The sequence below is a fragment of the Taudactylus pleione genome, unplaced genomic scaffold (genome assembly GCF_031769625.1).
Source record: "Taudactylus pleione unplaced genomic scaffold, aTauple2 ptg000397bl, whole genome shotgun sequence".
In the NCBI taxonomy this organism is placed as follows: domain Eukaryota; kingdom Metazoa; phylum Chordata; class Amphibia; order Anura; family Myobatrachidae; genus Taudactylus; species Taudactylus pleione.
Genome location: NW_028284799.1, coordinates 7,458,084 through 7,476,174, shown reverse-complemented (window position 1 = coordinate 7,476,174; position 18,091 = coordinate 7,458,084). Strand labels below are relative to the sequence as shown.

Sequence of the window (18,091 nt, the reverse complement as noted above, 5' to 3'; positions counted from 1 at the left end):
GCAGTTAAATTCAGATGTAATCAGCTTTGTACATGTTTATAAAAAGTCAATACAACAGGGAATTAGATGTTTTGTTTAATAACATATAAATATCCCCACAGATTTGAGGTGTGTGTTACAGCAGCATGTATATAGAGATACAATGTCTCATACTCCCATCCACATAAATTCCTGATACAATGTATCTTGTTTTTACTAAGAGTCCACAATCATTACACATATTTGGCTTTGTGAAAAATAGCTGAATTTATATTATTGGATATAAAGAAATGATACATAGGAACTCTTTATTGTAATAGGATACATCCAACAAATTTGTGTTTCAGTATTCAATTTACACGTGATCTCTCATTTCACATGATTTGTATCATTTTAAATGAAGGAGCTCAATCTGTTCCTCCTCATTAATTCAATGCATTGCATTGGTGATATTTTGATACACTTTCAAATCATTTTGTGTCGGATTAAAGATCAATTCTTTATAACGCTCAACATCAGCTAGTTCCCTTTTGGCTTCCTGTAAATACATCTCTGTTTCCGCCTTTGTCAGAAGATTTGATTTCAACATCATCACATTCTTTTATTTAATCAAAGGCTCTTTTCTCTTCTCTATTCAGATTGTATTGTATCCAGTTCTTTGGATACCAATTATATATATATATATATATATATATATACACACATATATCTACTTGTGGACAAATTGTCATATCCGGTATGAAAGAATAGGTCTTCTCCGACAGGGGTCAGTTTGAATCACAGCACTCTTCAGCCAGATCTTCTAACATCGATAATATTATTCCATCTTCTTTATCCAGGATATTCATAGGTTTTTCCAGTGAAGGTTCAAGGGGATTTTCTGTTTTTTTTCTTAAAGAATTTGTATAGGAGTAATTTGTACGAAGAGGTTTACATCTTTCTCCCATTCAAACCTGTCTAGGTTCTTCATGGGTGAAAATAATAACCCTTTACTTAAAATAGAGATATGTTCTTCACTCAGAATTTTATTAGAAAGGTGTACAATTCTGAGTGCATCCAGTTGTTCATTTATCTTCTGAAATTCCTCTTCTGTCTCTGAGGCATTTCTTCCCATTTGGTTTTGTTGTTTCTTTTTCTTAGATCTCTGACCCTTTCTACGTGTTTATGTGTATTTTGTCCTATAAGGTCCTCTACAATCTCTGTACCTCTCCCTAAAAACCTTCTTCCTCCAAAAGGCCGCGGACGGCTTGCCTATTTGAAAAAGCTACAGCGAAATGCGCGTCGGCGTTCAGCTGTGATTGACTTAAGAAATGCCCTAATTTAATATATATGCTGTAATAGATGTGCTAATAGCAGGACATCTGTAGCGCATGTTAGCGCATGTCATACTGACTACGGCTGGGGACTGACACCATAGCAATGTCATTACACCTAACATAGGGGTCGATCAGTGATGTGAGACACGCTGCAAACAGATCAAGGCAGCGGTGTCACTACAACTCACTGACAGAGCCGCTACTATACGGAGCTGTCGCTAAGGGCGACTGTAGCAGCATTCCCCTATCAATCCATAAGTTAATATTGTGTTATGGTTCTCATTTAAATAGCTGATAGTACAACATCAGCGTTGAATTAATGATGAGGAATAGATTGAGGCCCTGATTCAGAGCCGGAAGCTCTGACAGAGCGCTCGCTCTGAATCAGGGCCGGCCTTCTTGCTTTTTAGAGCGGCCTCCTGGCCACTTGCATAGCTGTGGGTGACCACCCACAGCTATAGTGAGCGGCCAGGAAGATGGTTGCGATGGTCAAGACCATTGCAACCATCGGGCCTGCGACAAGACCCTTGTGGTAGGGTCTCGTTGCTGCAAGCCCCAGAGAGATTTAGGCTCTCACAGAGCCAAAATCTCTCCCACTGACATCACTCGTGATGTCAGTGGGGCCGCCCCCAAACAAAGGCGTTCACATGGGAACAATGGACAATAGATGGTAGGCGCTCTCAGGATGCTATCTGACCTACTGAACCACTAGCAGCTTGCTTTATGAGGTGTTCCAACCTATTAATATTATGATAGCAGATGTGGGGGAAGGGCAAGCGCTCGGTGATCTAGTATTGACTATATTGTATAATGTGAAATGATGTGTGTTGGCTGTACCCCATACTATAAATTGTGCACAGTTGTGGCTCTAGGCTTCTCAATCCAACTGGTCGGCAATAGCTGTAGGCAGAATTTTCAGTATGTGAATGTTGTTTGGGTATAGAGTCACTAATAGCATCAGTTTATAGAAAGTCTCTTTATGATGGTATGGTGTGTCAGCTTTGCAACAACTGTAGGCAGTGTGTTCAATGATACTGGAGTTGTGGTATAATCCCACTTTTAAAGCTTGCTCCCGTTAGTTCTTGTCTGTTGTATGCATATAAAATACCTCTTCTTGCCTCTACTTCACTTTGGGTACCTCAAAACAATGAGTGCGGTATCAGGATTGTGCGGACACTGGTGGTGCAGATAAAGGTAAGTTGGATGGTACTTACCAAACAGCTTCTGCTGGTCCTCCTGGTACCTGGTTCCTGTCCCAGTGGGTGTGGATATGAGGCTATGTGGTGTTGCACGATGCTAATAATATTATACTGATGGGAGTATATAAAAGAATGCAAATGATTTATCAGATGGTGTGATACAGACATCGAGATATGGACGCTATAATAACCTGTTAAAAGTCAATAATGAGTCAATAATAAGTTCTGGGTAGTGGGTAATGGTCCCAATGCGTTTCGTCCTCAAATAGGACTTTTTCAAGGGCAAATGGGGTTGTCTGTGTCTTCTTCTGTTTTATACTTACTCAGCTGTCCGTATTTTTCTACTTACTTCCGGGTTCGTCACTGTATCCGATCATGTGACTGATCACGTGGATTGCACCATTCAATGTATTTGATGCGCATGCATTACACTGCTGCTGCGGCCACTGTTTGTTCAACTTCTGCATAGCGGTATTTCCTCTAGTGGCCGGAGTTCCCTTTGACTCCTATGAGTGTCAGTTCCATCATAACCGGGCTACGGTTATATTATGTACATGCTGATATTCTATGAGGTACATATGGTGGATACAGCCAAAATAACCTCTACCCGTATTCTACATGGGAATTTTACATGTCTTGTGTGCAGGCGATTATGATGTATTGATTTATGCTAATTAAGGAAAAATTCATAATTTAACATCTATTTAACAATCCCAATGTGATAATAGTAGATGTATTTTTTTAGTGCAAATAGTTGATGCAGCTTATGTTTGCTGCACTTAATTTCAAACTATTATGAACATTCTATGGTCAGTTATTTAGGGGAACTTTTTGGGATGTGGCTCTTAATGTTATTTAATACCCAAATTAAAGAATGGTAGATAGTGCGCCCACTCTAGACACCACTCCACTGTCTGGTCAAGTCTAATGGACTAAACTATCCTATTATATACGCTCTCATGAACAATACTGTATATTCTAATACCTGTATCCTACATATTTTCAATCCATGATCATAAGTACATCATAAGATGTACTGATGTATTGACCTATGGTTATGTAATATATTCTTTTTTATTTCTTATTTTTATTGTTATTATTCTCCTCCAGATGAATTGATGTTTTAGGTGTGATTTTAGGGGTCAATATTTAGACCTTCTGGTTGTAGAGTCTGTAGTTCAAATATTCATCTACTTTCAGCTTGGTCACATGGTTCACATGGGAATGCCTCTGTTTGGGCAGCCACTCCCCCGGCCCGCCCACCAAAGGGGGCGTGCTGTCACTAAATATCGACAGCACGCCCCCTTTGGAACAAGACCCGGAGCGACGGTCTGCCCGTCGCTATCCGGATCTCGCGCATGCGCACTGGGCCATCAACCCGCTTGCGAGCGCATAGCGCTCGTGAGCGGGTCTGAATCAGGCCCTGAGCTCCTTCATTTAAAATTATATAAATCTATTGTGAAATGAGAGTTCACGTGTAAATTAAATACTGAAACACAAATTTGTTGGATGCATCCTATTACAATAAAGAGTTCCTATGTATCATTTCTTTATATCCAATAATATAAATTCAGCTGTTTTTCACAAAGCTGAATATGTGTAATGATTAGGGACTCTTAGTAAAAACTAGATACATTGGACCTCATTCAGAGTCGGTCGTAAGCGGCCACTCGGTTGTACGCATCCGATGTTTCCAAACCACGCATGCGCACAGTTAGTTGTGCATGTGCGTACGAGGCTTTGCTATCCAAAATGCTGTCGATCGTACGGCTTACGAGCAGGAAGTGGCTTCCGAGAGTTGATTGACATGAAAGGCCATTTGTGGGTGTTGATGGGGGTGGTGATCTGAAAACGCAGGTGTGCCTCAGCGTTTTGAGGGCGTTTTAGGGGCATACATAATTTACCTGCTACAACCGACATAGAAGGCCAGAAGTAGTAAAACGTCACTCTGCGAGCAGGTTCGAGGCCTGGTTGATCGCACAGCTTGAGGTTGGGTACGTGCTCTCTCAAGCCCCAGAGTACAATCGATACTATCGAATGTTATTGATGTTAGGATTGATGTTTCTATTTTGAGCCACACAATGCAAGCAGCTAATAATCGATTGTTGTAGCTAATAACACTGCTAATTGGCATGTAATTGATTCAGCTGCGTTAGCATTATCGAATAATAAGAATAAATATATTTCATAAGGATGGCTTATTCTATGCATTTTTTTGTTATTTTTAACATGCATTTAACAACAACACAACACTATTATTCCAAAATCCGGGTTTAAAATCTTTTATATTTACAAATGCACTACCAGTAAAATATCAGCATGAACTAAATGACATTTGAACAATACAACACAAGCGGCCGCAACCATCAGAAGAAAATTAACATACAGCGACTGACAACGACTGACAACGATTGACTCGATCGCTAGCTGCTAACACTCGCTAGCTAGAGGACGTGCATTGTTCACGTATGGGCGTCACTTTGGTTGCAACCGACCGGCCGTACGATTGCTTCCTTTTTCAGTTTCTCGGTCGTTAGGCGTACGACCGAGCGGCCACTTACGACCGACTCTGAATGAGGTCCATTGTTTCAGGAATTTATGTGGATGGGAGTATGAGACATTGTATCTCTATATACATGCTGCTGTAACACACACCTCAAATCTGTGGGGATATTTATATGTTATTAAACAAAACATTTAATTTCCTGTTGTATTGACTTTTTATAAACGTGCAAAGCCGATTACATCTGGATTTAACTGCTAGCAGTAATATGAATGAGCACTCTGTAAATACAGAACAGCAATTAGAAAACGGGACACAGAGATAATCACAGCCTTTGTTTTAATAATTTATTTACTTATCTATAGTAATGTTTATTTTTCTGAATTTTTGTTTGTAATTATATGTTTATTAAAAAATACCTAATAAAGGTTAAGTTTTATAATAAATACACTTATGCAAATATAAGTGCACTCCAATATAGGGACTACCTTTTCCTTGCTATCTGAAGGCATTTTACAAACATAACTAAAAACTGTGCCATACTTATGGCCATTCAAAAATAAATTCAAAAATATATTGCTTACACATTGTAATATTTTTTACATTTTCATTTCAACATTGGGGAAATTACTCTCGGGAAGTCCACCGTTGTGGTGAGGGAATAGGGGTTAGGGGTTGAAATTGGGGTTGGGACCCCAGAGCTGCTGCTTGTGAAAGCATTATGGGACGTGACAATATTTTGTGACAAATTATACTGGTGTTTAATACCCTACTGGCTTGGGCCTGACTCTCCATTATTCTGAGCATACTTTGCTGTGTTGCCAAATTGGCCTCCATGATGCGCAGGTACTGATCATGATACCGGTTCATATCACTGCACATACACTCCATGGTATTAACAATTTGGGTGTGCAATTTGTTTTGCCATGTGCCATACCTGGATATTTTATTTTTGTGGTGTGCCAAACTGCCCATAAATTCCACCTGTTTTTTTGATCAGTTCCTGACTGATGGTTTCAGGGTGGCCCAGTTGGCCCAAAATTGTTGCTCTTGGCTTGGATTAGGAGATGTGGGGCTGAATTGAGGGCCAGTAGTTGGCTGCCTAGGCGGTGTGCGGAGATGTGCAGGAACTTCGGACAAATATAATGAAAATGTGTCCTAGGTTTCTGGCTCTTCCACTCGCTGTGTCAGGCCTGGCTGCTGGTTATCATCTGCTGTGAAGAAAGTACAGGTGTGTAAGTATTTGCTAAAAAAAATTTGTGTGTGTGTTATGTGGTTGATTATTTAATCACTACATTTAGTAATGGCTTTAGAAATGTAAAGTGGTGTTGTTGTCCATACCAACTACAATAAATTGCAATGGTATGTATGTTTTGTTTTCTTAAAATGTATACACAGTACGTGGTTGGTTGGTATGGGCCACTCCTCCACTTTTCAGTTCTGAAGCTATTACTAATGTAATGAACTACATTTTTTGCCAAATTGACATTAGTTAGAACTTGTCTAATCTAATAGCTAACGTGATTGTTTATGGGAAAAAGGACACTTTTTAAAACAAATATTTACAGTAAATTACACCCTACACTATGTTGAAAATTTACTAAAGTGAGAGTTTTTAGAAGTGGAGATGTAGGCCATACCAACCAATCACATTGTAGCTACTATCTTCTAGAAGGTGCTAGTTGAATGTTAAGTTTAATCTGATTGTTTGCTATGGCAAACACCTCCAGTTATAAAAATTCTCACTTTAGTAGATATAGGCCTATGTGTAAGTGGTTGTGTAAAGTGTATGTTGTGTGACCTTTATAGAATTGTAAATGACCTTCAAGATGAGGCGATGAAGGACCTACCTGTTCTGGCTTCCCCATCAGCTGCTGTCGTGGCAGTGGTGACACCATGGACATCCTGTGTGGTGGTGTCCTGCGGGATAAAGGTCCTAAAGAGAAGTTAAACACAATTAGACCTTTCTTCAGCTTGTCCCTTCATGAGCCACACAGTACTAAAATAATTACCTGCCACTTCTTCATCCTCAGCAGTCTCCAATGCAGGGCGCGGCCTGCGGCTGCGGAAGCCATCTTCTGCACTGTAAAATGTATTTTGTTCTAAATTAATAATTTATGGCTTCAAAAAAAAACACTTGGGGCCTGATTCAGACCCGCTCGCAAGCGCACAGCGCTCGCAAGCGGGTCGATGGCCCCCCTCTGCGCATGCGCTCTGGGGCTCGCTACAAGACGGGACGGCTGTTGATGGTGAGTGACAGCTCGACCCGTTTTGTAGGCGGGGATGGGGGGTAGTTAGGCAAACGCAGGCGTTCCCTTAGGAACGCCTGGCATTTATGGGCGGCCCTCCTGACATCACTAGTGATGTCAGTAGTGGACTTTCTGCTCTATTAGAGCAGGAAGTCCACTTGGGCTTGCGTGAGCCAAGACCCTACTACAGGGTCTCGTCGCAAGCCCGATGGTCGCGATAATCTTGACCATCTCCAGACTGCTCGCACAAGCTGTGAGTGGTCACCCACGGCTTAGCGAGCAGCCTGGTTAAAAAAAAATAATAATTCCCCACCCTGATTCAGAGCGAGCGGCTCTGAATCAGGCTCTTGATCAGTTAATTTATGCACACAACGCATGATGCAGTGGCAAACGCAGGATTTTTAAGGGGGGGGTTTATATATATATATATATATATATATATATGCAGTAAAACACAGCGGCACTCATGGGTCTTGTAATAAAGAATGACGCCAACCAAGGGCACGTTCGCTCAACGTTTCAGTCGCTTAGTCTTTTATCAAGAACTGTTCTTGATAAAAGTCTAAGCGACTGAATCGTTGAGCGAACGTGCCCTTGGTTGGCGTCATTCTTTATTACAAGACCCATAAGTGCCGCTGTGTTTTGCTGCATATACATTGAGTATTTTATACTACAGATGACACCAGGGCCATTACAATGCGTTTGTTGTGGAGTGCTGGCTTAAAGAGATAAAAAAAAAAAAAAAATATATATATATATATATATATATACACACACACACAGCATTCATACACACGCAACTTAGCATACTCACAGACACGCACACATAAGCATACTTACACACAGCATACATGCATAAATACATGAGTACATACACGCACAAGTATACTTACACACAAGATACCTACATATATACATACTTACACACAGCATACATTCATACATGCACACAGCATATATACACACACACATACTTATGTATAGCATACATACACACACACACACACACACACATATAAACATGAGTATAGTTACCGAGGGCTGAGGAGAGAGGAGGTGGGTCACCGCCGGAGCCCTTGTGAGCGGAGTTGCTGCTGCTCGGCATGCGTAGCAGCTCCTTCCCGGGGAACTCCTCCTGAAGACATAGGACTTGAGCTAGGCCCAGAGTAGCTGCGCCAGAACGATGACCACAGCGTTGAGACCTGTGGCCTTCACGGAACCTGACCACCCACACAGCATGACGATATACACCGGGAGACAAGCGGCTGCCCCACCTCCTACTGCCGCCGCACCAACATGCCCCGTCACAGCCAGCCAATCACAGCACAGCAGGGACTGACGGAGACACACTAACTGCCCGACGCCCGCTGTTGCTGTATACTTGGGAGAGAGCTATGCCAACCAGAGCTCTCTGTCTGTAGCTGTAGATCTGTGGCAGATCCGTCGCGGCCGCAATCAGTGCAGAGACGGAGACAGTGCTGTCTCCGTCTCTAAAAAAATAAAATTTGGTCCATCAGTGGGGGTTCCTGGGTACTCAGAAACCCCCCTGCGTGCGCGTGTGTGATGTCATGTATAGAATGTATATTCATTTTATTTTTACATAACATAATGATTACATGTTGCTACAGTATTCATGCTCAATATTACTCACATAAATAGTGGTTGTTGGACTATAGAATGTTTGCTGCAAACATAACAAAGAATACCAATATTCTGGTTGTAATTGTCAAATGGATGTCCCAAATTTTAGACCTGTAAAAACACTTTTGTTTATAAAAAATTTCACTACAACATGAAAGAAAACCTTTACATACAATGCATGTTTAAAAAAAGTAAGGCACCCATAAACATCAAGTACACTCACAAATAGTGCAAAAGTACAAGTCCCAGCATGTCCCGAATATAATTTAGTCATATAGGCAAATAATATGGGGTTTATGGACCTGGAGAACTGGTTGTTAACAAAGCACATCACATGGCACAGGTGTTGTTGTCATAGAATATGCATTGTGTTGTGATATTAAATGATACAGACTATCCCGTAAAACAAGGTACACAAACCAAAACATCTACACAAATATAAGTACCCACATTTTTCTTTTGAATCAACAACAAAAACCATTACATTACACTATAGTAAACTAACACCTATACATTAATTTGTGGCACAAACTCCCCCCCCCCCCCCAAAAAAAAGCAACAAAAACAAGAAACATTACTAGAAAAAAAAATTACATTTACACAACACAACAGCAAAAACATGACATTAACATCCATTACACACAATATGAATCTATTTCCTAGTTGAGCAGACGTTGCATTAACAAAGCACCAACAAAAAAAAGGACCAACAAAAAAAAGGTAACCAGGCCTCCTTGGGGCATCTGAGTCCCTCACATGTGTGGCCCAAACCACCTCAGACCGGATGAGGATCTTGAGGGACTCCCATACATGCCTACCCTCCCGGTTTTCGCGGGAGGCACTTCTCCCGCATTCTGCCCACTTCCTAGTGAAGTGGGTAGAATGGGGATAATTTCCATTGTGATCGCGAATCCCCGTGTAGGGGGCGGGGCATAATTTAGCCTCACCCATTTACATTTAAGCTAATGGCGGTAATTTACCATGAAGGGGGCAGTGCTTAATGATGCTAACCAGTAACCATCAGACCTCGCCTCCATCTCAACCCACCTACTTCTCCTCCCCAGGCTTCTCCCGGGGAGGAGAAGCAAAAGGTAGGCAAGTATGGGGACTCCTCGTACTCAAGATAGGTAGCGATGTAAGGGGACCAGGGCCGGCGCTACCATTAGGCAGCTTTAGGCAGCTGCCTAAGGGCGTCAGCCACTGGAGGGCGGCGCTCGCTGCCAAGTTATGTTAGTGACACAGATAGTGTATTGCTGGCCCCTGTGTAAGTTCCACGCAGTGGCTGCGGCACTTGTAATGCCAGCACCGATCACCGCTATGTTGTCCAAATTGTCCAGGCACAGACAGTTTACTATAATGGCCCGGCCGTGTCCAAGAGGCGGCCGCAGCCCTTGTAAAGCCGGCCACCGCGCTATGTATGGGACTGAGACAGTGTGACTGCTGTGATGCACACTGTCTGTCTCCTCACTCCCCGGCCGCCCCCCACAACCGCAGTGTCAGGCGGCGGGTTCAGGGCAGGCAGCCTGCCTGCTTGAAGTAGAGTCACTGTTCAGTGGCCGTCAGCACTGCCGCAGACATAGCGCTTGCCAGCCAATTGCCTGCCCCCTAGTTCTCCTGTGTACTTTCCCTTGCTCTGCCTCTCGAGGACGAGGAGCAGGGAATGGATGCTACCGGGGCAGACAGTCCGTCTGAAATCACCATCAATGACAATATGTATGTAATGATGCCTGCAATCGGCTTTGTCGCAGTAATGTTACTGTACTACCACCTGTCAGAGGAACCCTAACAATGAGGAAAGAAAACGACTTCAGGTACAGCAAGTATCCTATGGGGGTTCCTGCAGGACCTTTCTCTCTGTGTATTATTATTCTGTGTATGTATATATTATTTCTATTATTTCTATGCATATTATATATATAATTACAATATATATATATATATAGTGAGGACGCTAGGCTGAAGCTTTGCTTAGGGCGCCAACAGACCTTTCACCGGCCCTGAAGGGGACCCACCTCCTGTCCCGTGTGCTGACTTCGCCTCATTAGACATCTTGTCCTTGACACACTGCTTGATGTCGTAGAAGTGATTGCGACAGTTGTCAAAAGTGCGGAGCGCTGACCCTGTGATGTCCACCTGCCAGAAGAGGTTCTTCCTTCAGGAGCTAACACTGGCTGCCTCAAGGCCAAACAGCTGGCAGTGATGCCTCATCAGTTCCATCACCAGTGCCATGTTTTCAGCAAAGGTGAAGCGCACATTGCAGCCGAATCTGGTCCGTGTGCACTGTCGAGGCTCCTCCTCACTCTCATTGGCCGAAGAGGTTGGCCCCTGAGCTACCACCTCCTCAACCTCCCTCACCTGACTCTCCGCAACATCAGACATACTGACAAACAAACAATTAACACAAAAAATGAAAGACAAACAAATACAGTCCTTGCCTTCAACCACACAACACACAGCACACACCCCACAGACACACACACACACACACACAAACACTGACAATAGACTTAAAAAAAAAAATAGACAAGGACAAAAAAAAATAGACAGACTTATAAATGACAGCACAATAAGAAACACAAGACAACTTACACACACAGCACAGCACTCAGAAATCACAAAATAGAACTCTCCAACAACACCAAACTTCTCTCTATCACCACTCCTCTAACTAAACACATGAGGTTCGGACGGTTTGGGGCGTATTTATAAGGCTGAGACAAGACACTCAAACGTATGACACTGTAAACCAATCACAAACGGTCTCTTCCAGATCTTCCAAAATCGTCCTAATTAGACTGAATGTGTACGCATTAGGACAATACGAGTGGATGCTAAATCCAGCCATGTTCGGCCGAGTTTGTCAAAATCGAACACAAAATACGAATGAAAAATACAAATGGTTACGAATGAATACAACATCGAACAACACGAATTAGACCAATTCAGCAGCTTAGTAAATTCAGTAACCTGTTAGAAAAGTGAAATACATGAATACGAACGTTGTCACCCGAGATTGATCTCGGATGACATCGAATAGAAATCGTCAGCTTGGTAAATTTTCCCCCAAGTGTCTGCTGCAGGCTTATTGAGGAAATTCCATTTTTGATTGGTTGTGAAAAAAAATTATTTGGAAATACCCCTCTACAAATCCTGTCTTTCCCCCTGATACCAATTATGGGCCTGATTCACAAGTGGACGGATTTAGAATATCGGGTGCAAATACCTAATAGTTTAAATCTGAGCATGCTTCCAAGATGCACTGCACATGCATCTACTGTTCATTCTAGCAGCCTGTAGCTGTCACAACCCGTGTAGTTCCTCTTTTCTGCCTGGGGTGTCGCTCTCTGCTCTGGTGCTTCTAGCACACTCAGTTGATGCAACAAATTGCTCAGTAACAGACTAGAGCAGTGTTGGCTAACCTTGACACTCCAGCTGTTGTGGAACTATATATCCCAGCATGCCCTGCCACAGTTTTAGCATGCCCTAATAGCAAAACTGTAGCAGTGCAAGCTGGGTTATGTAGTTCCATAACAGCTGGAGTGTCAAGGTTAGCCAACACTGGACTAGAGTGTGCTACAAGCACCAGAGCAGAGAGCGACACCCCAGGCAGGAAAGAGGAACTGCATGGGTTGTGACAGGTGCAGAGTGCTAGATCGAACACTAGCATCCCAATCCGGCGGCCACATATCGGAATTGCATGGAGATCCATGCAATTGTCACAGGCGTTTCTGGGCAGTAACTGGGCTGATGGCTTTCATTGGTGGGTGTGTTGGAAGTGTGCCGTTGTCAGGGACTGCATTGAAAGACACAGTTCACTGGCACCTATGGCCATGTACCGTTGGACATTCTGAGCAACCATTGGAGTGGCCCATGAAACAACTAGGTACATAGAAAGCTTTCCAACGTGTTTCACAGTGGTGAGACTATTTGCTTGGTTGAACTTACACTGCGCTTATTTAAGAGTTGGTCAATATTGATTTTGAATCCTTTATTTGAAATTATAATTATTTTGTGTGTGTGTCTTCTGCAAGCAGCGCTACCCATCTTTATTTTGTTTATTGTTAACACAAGTAGTACAATGACAATTACTGCACAGATATGATCTATTTATAATGGTTAAATAATGATAATAACAGCGATAATCATTTTAGTTGACACATGTCATTGTCCTCTTACTCTGTTTCAGTCCAGGAGGACGTCTTGTGGCTGCTGTGCCAGCTGTTGTTCCTGCTGCATTTATTATCTGAGTGGATTCATTTTACTAATGGCAATAGCTGGTTTGGTCTTGTGTGCTAGGATCTTCTTGGGTAAGTAGGATATATTAATAGGATATACTAGAGTACAAGAAAAAAATGAAGCTCATATGTTGGTAGTCAGCCTCTGCTAAAGGCCCCCATACATCAGAGATTGATTGCAGCAATCATGCAATTTGCAATCGATTGTGTATAAAATTCTTTCGCTTTTTCAATCGATTGCAGAATTGCCACAATCGATTGAAAAATGGAAAGATTTTTATATACAATTGATTGCAAATTGCACGATTGCTGCAATCAATCTCTGATGTATGGGTGCCTTTACACTGCACAGTGCAGCAGTGTGCTCCACGCAGGGGGCCCCCAGGGCACTGTGCTCCCCCTTAATCCGGCTCTGCACACTGAAAAAGAGGATCTGGTTGGTTAATATCAGTTGTATTAGAGCAAATCATGCAACAATATTATATTATGTTATGTTATTTGAGACAGAAAATCCTCTTTTGAGATTATCCTTGCTTGATCTGGAATTTTTTGTATCTTTACTCAAAACAAGACAAATCAAAAAAAGATAATCTATGTGGCCCAACGTTAGCAGCGGGTAAAGTAAAGTTGCATCCTTGCAATTGCATTGATTGGTATTTATTCTGACAGAGTTCCCAGTCATTATAAATGGCTTCCGAAATACCATGAATTTCACACAGGAGTCTGTCGATGCATTGATGTCTGATACACAATATCCGACAAGTTCAACTAACCAGGCTGCTGCCAGTGCCACTGACAAATGCAAAATGCTTGTGGGTTCCTTCAAACTGTTAAACGCTACTTACCTACCTCAATATAACGACACATCATCTGCTGGCTTCCAGAGAGCTAATCAACGTCTACAAGCTATGGTAGGTTCAATATTTTATTCTACAGTCACTGTGAGCACAAATGTGTAGTGAGTGTTTGACAGGTTCAAAGCTTGTTCCAAACTGATTGACTACATACAACGGTTCCTCAGTTGCCACCTCCATTCTTGATACAGCTTTTCTATTACATAAAGGGAGGCAATAGGTTCGTTTCAATCACTGTTTTGAGTGCCAAGCAGTACAGCAATAGTAAATAACAAAATAGACACTGGGGCTGATGCAGAGATGGCAGCAAAATGGGCAATTACTAAAATAACAAACAAACACAAAAAGTGTACGTAGATAAAGTGTATTTGCGCATAGGGAGTATACTTTTCTGCAAGATGCCATCATCACAAAGTACTTGCATCTGCCCTGTAGTGGCAATTCCTTATAAGCATATGCACATCCTTGGTGGAGATGTTCCAGTGAGCATTTCTTGAAAATGGACCGCAGCCAGGGCCGAAACGTCCACCACGTTTGTATTGACAAAATACATTTGTTACTATTTGCTACAAACACTGGGGACGATTAAATTCAACGCGAATTGAATAGCGCCGGGAGCGAGCTCCTTGAGTTATTTAATTCAGTGCACTGTGTGGTCGGAGAATGCCGGTTATCGCTCCTTAACAAGGGTGTTAAGGCGCGTTAACCAGCATTCTCTGACCAAAGTGCTGGGCGCACGGCTGTTAGCGCAGCGCAAAGCAGAAAAACAGCTGTGCGCCAGGCACTTTGGTCGGATTTCTCCTCGCATCCTCCGGGGTGTGCGAGAAAAAAATCCTTAGTCCGCCCAAACAGCGCACTGAATTGAATAGCTCCGGGAGCTCCCTCCCGGCGCTATTGAATTCTCATTGAATTGAATCGACCCCACTGTGAGTGCCTTCTATTACATGTTATTTGGAGAAGCCTGAAGATTGTTGCTTCTGGGAGTCTACTTAGAAATTGCACCCTGGCATTTGGACTATGGAATGTGAGTGCATTGTGTGTGTATATTATATATATATATATATATATATATATACACACGCACACATACATAGATACTGTACATACATACATATATACATGCATACATACATACATACATACACACACACAGGTTGAGTCTCCCATATCCAAAATGCTTGGGACCAGGGGTATTTTGGAATATTTGCATACCATAATGAAATCTTGGGAATGGGACCCAAATATACACACATACACACACAATGCATTTATGACGTTAGGGATGTGCAGGCTCGGATAGGTTCGAGTTTGCACGTGGAGTTCGGATTTTTCCCTCCAAAAAAACGGAACTCAGAACGAGGCAAAACGTCATCTTACATGGACGAACATCATCATTCCTGGACAAAAGACCAGGAATGATGATGTTCGTCCATGTAAGATGACGTTTTGCCTCGTTCTGAGTTCCGTTTTTTTGGAGGGAAAAATCCGAACTCCACGTGCAAACTCGAACCTATCCGAGCCTGCACATCCCTAATTTATGTGTTATATACACCTTTCAGGGGTCTTCAACCTTTGGCCCTCCAGCTGCTGTGGAATTACACATCCCAGCATGCCCTGCCACCGTTTTGATATAATAGCATGCTAAAACTGTGGCAGGGCATCCTGGGATCTGTAGTTCCACAGCAGCTGGAGGGCCAAAGGTTGAAGACCCAGGCCAGCCAGCAGGTCATTTTTTATACAATATTTTCAATTATTTTGTGCATCAAAAAAAGTTTGTGTACATACATGAAATTCATTTATATTTCATATACACCTCATACACACAGCCTGAAGGTTATTTTGTACTATATTTTTAATAATTTAGTGCTTTAAACAGAGTTTGTGTACATTGAACCATCAGAAAACAAAGGTTTCACTTTCTCAGTCATGCTAAAAATATTCCGTATTTCGGAATATTTGGATATGGGAGACTCAACCTGTATGTGTTATATATATATATATATATATATATATATATATATATATATATATATTCTTGTCTGAACCATGCTCTTTGATCTTTGAAATCTCGTTGACTTGCCTAAATCAGGGTGTAGTACTCCATTTGGCAGCCCAAGCCTTCTCTGAACCCAACTGTCTCTTTCTTAAGGACACCTGCCTGTAACACTGCCCTGCACCTAAACGAGGATGCTGCACCATTGATCCAAATCCCGGTTTACCATTGTATCTCATTTTATTTTCCTGCTTATATTGTCCCTCATTTTTTACTACATTTATTCTCCTCTTGCATTTCTCATTCCTGACATACTGTATTTCTGTTATTACAGTCTTCTCACCCATCAATTTCCACCACATCGCTGCAACCAAGATGGCCACGCCATGCTCTCTTTGCCCATTACTTCATTGGCATCTATTGCCTCTTTTACCCCCTCCATTTAGAATAAGCTTTCGCAGGCAGGGTCTTCTACCTTCGTTCTTAGGTCTGTTCACTATTTGTTTTCCTCATGTATCCCTGTTTTTTTTCTTCTTTAATGAAACTCTATAAAGTATCACACAAATAGAAAATGCATCAGGGCTTCTATGAACATTTCACATCCTGTGACACAGTGCTTCTCAAATCCAGTCCTTGGGACACACTGACAGTGCATGTTTTCCAGGCCTCACAGAATCGTAAGTGAACTAATTAGAACCATCTGTTGATTTTTTTTAAATGCATCAGCCAATAATGTATACACCTGTGCTCCAGCAAGGCGATATGGAAACATGCACTGTTCGCATGTTCTGAAGACTGGATTTCAGAAGCACTACTCTGACAATTAGTAAACTGGTGCTTCCCAGGTCCAATGTAGAAGTGATGTCACCACCAGTTGTACAGAGATCAGATGCTCATTCGCCAAACAGGGAAATGCAGGACGGTGTATGAGCATATAGATACATTATATACACAAATATCATGTCACATTTCTCACTCCATACTCCTTGATCTCTTAAGGTGCCCAAACCTGCTCAAATTTCAATACCCAGTTAGATTGTTTTATACATCATTGGCCTAAAATCAGACCCTACTTATGTTTTAAAACCACAGCTAATAAATATATGTTTGGAAATTGGAATCTAACATTTAGGCTGGGACTGAAGAGATCAGAAAATGAGCCCAATGTGATTGTGTGTATGCTCATTATCTGCTCATACTAAGGGCTCAATGTAATTAGAAGTGAGTTTACAAGAGTGAGTTTGTTTCATGAAATTCGCATATATCTCGTGAATGCGCACACCCAAGAAATTCAATAGATTTGATTAGAGATGACAGTTCACGGTACTCGCGGTGAGGTTGCATGACTTGTTTACAAAATGTGACCTGGGAGAAGAGCATGAAAGTGGGGAACCAGCCTGGACGCCATACAATTGGCAACTGAGATAGCAGAACCATATAGAAAGCTGTTAGTGGCCATAAGGAAAGTACTGGAGGCTCTTAAATGGTGTCAAAAGGCTGAGTTTTGCACTTTTTATTAATGGTGTGAAAATTACAGCAAGCAAGTGTTTTTCATCAAATTAAAGTATTCCCAGCATTTTGGGGTACATGAAAATGTATGTATAGTAATGTTTCAGTGTTTTCATATAAGTTTGTAAAAAGTTGGAATAAACACTTTTACCTCTCACCTGCCAGTTCAAAAACTCCTCTCCCATCAATACAACACCCCCAAATCATTTCCACCCACCGTCCAAACAGGACCAGACTCCCACCACCAAACGGGTGTTGCACGTACAGCATCCACTCCAGACGTGCTTGAGATCCCAGCACTGCCCACCTGGCGCAGGCACCCGCCATCCCACGAGGACCAGTACTGCACCACCTCTACGCTGCCACACCCCATCTGCAACGCCACATCACAGGCAACCTACCGGTAGATAATTTGCACAATTGCTAGCCTTGCGGGACGCTGCTGCAGCAACTCTCCCGCCCACACCATCTCCATGCCCCCTTGGCGGCTACTAAGTTTGTAGACCAAAGGTCCAACAGGGATAATGTGCTGATCCAGAACTGCACAGAAAGGAGCCCCCAAAAAGGGTCCACCCACCTCCCCCCGAGCCAGCCACATCACCCCACCTACAAC

The 18,091-nt window shown here is 42.3% G+C and overlaps 1 protein-coding gene across 1 annotated transcript in view; it reads left to right on the top strand.

The window, feature by feature from the left end:
- The window catches only part of LOC148506752 (transmembrane protease serine 11D-like), a 114,008-nt gene that overhangs the window by 56,417 nt on the left and 39,500 nt on the right, over nt 1-18,091 (top strand). Inside the window, exons 3-4 of the mRNA XM_088446390.1 lie at nt 13,074-13,194; nt 13,792-14,033. Of these exons, the coding sequence (XP_088302516.1) occupies nt 13,074-13,194; nt 13,792-14,033 (363 nt within the window). The remainder of the gene's footprint in view (nt 1-13,073; nt 13,195-13,791; nt 14,034-18,091) is intronic.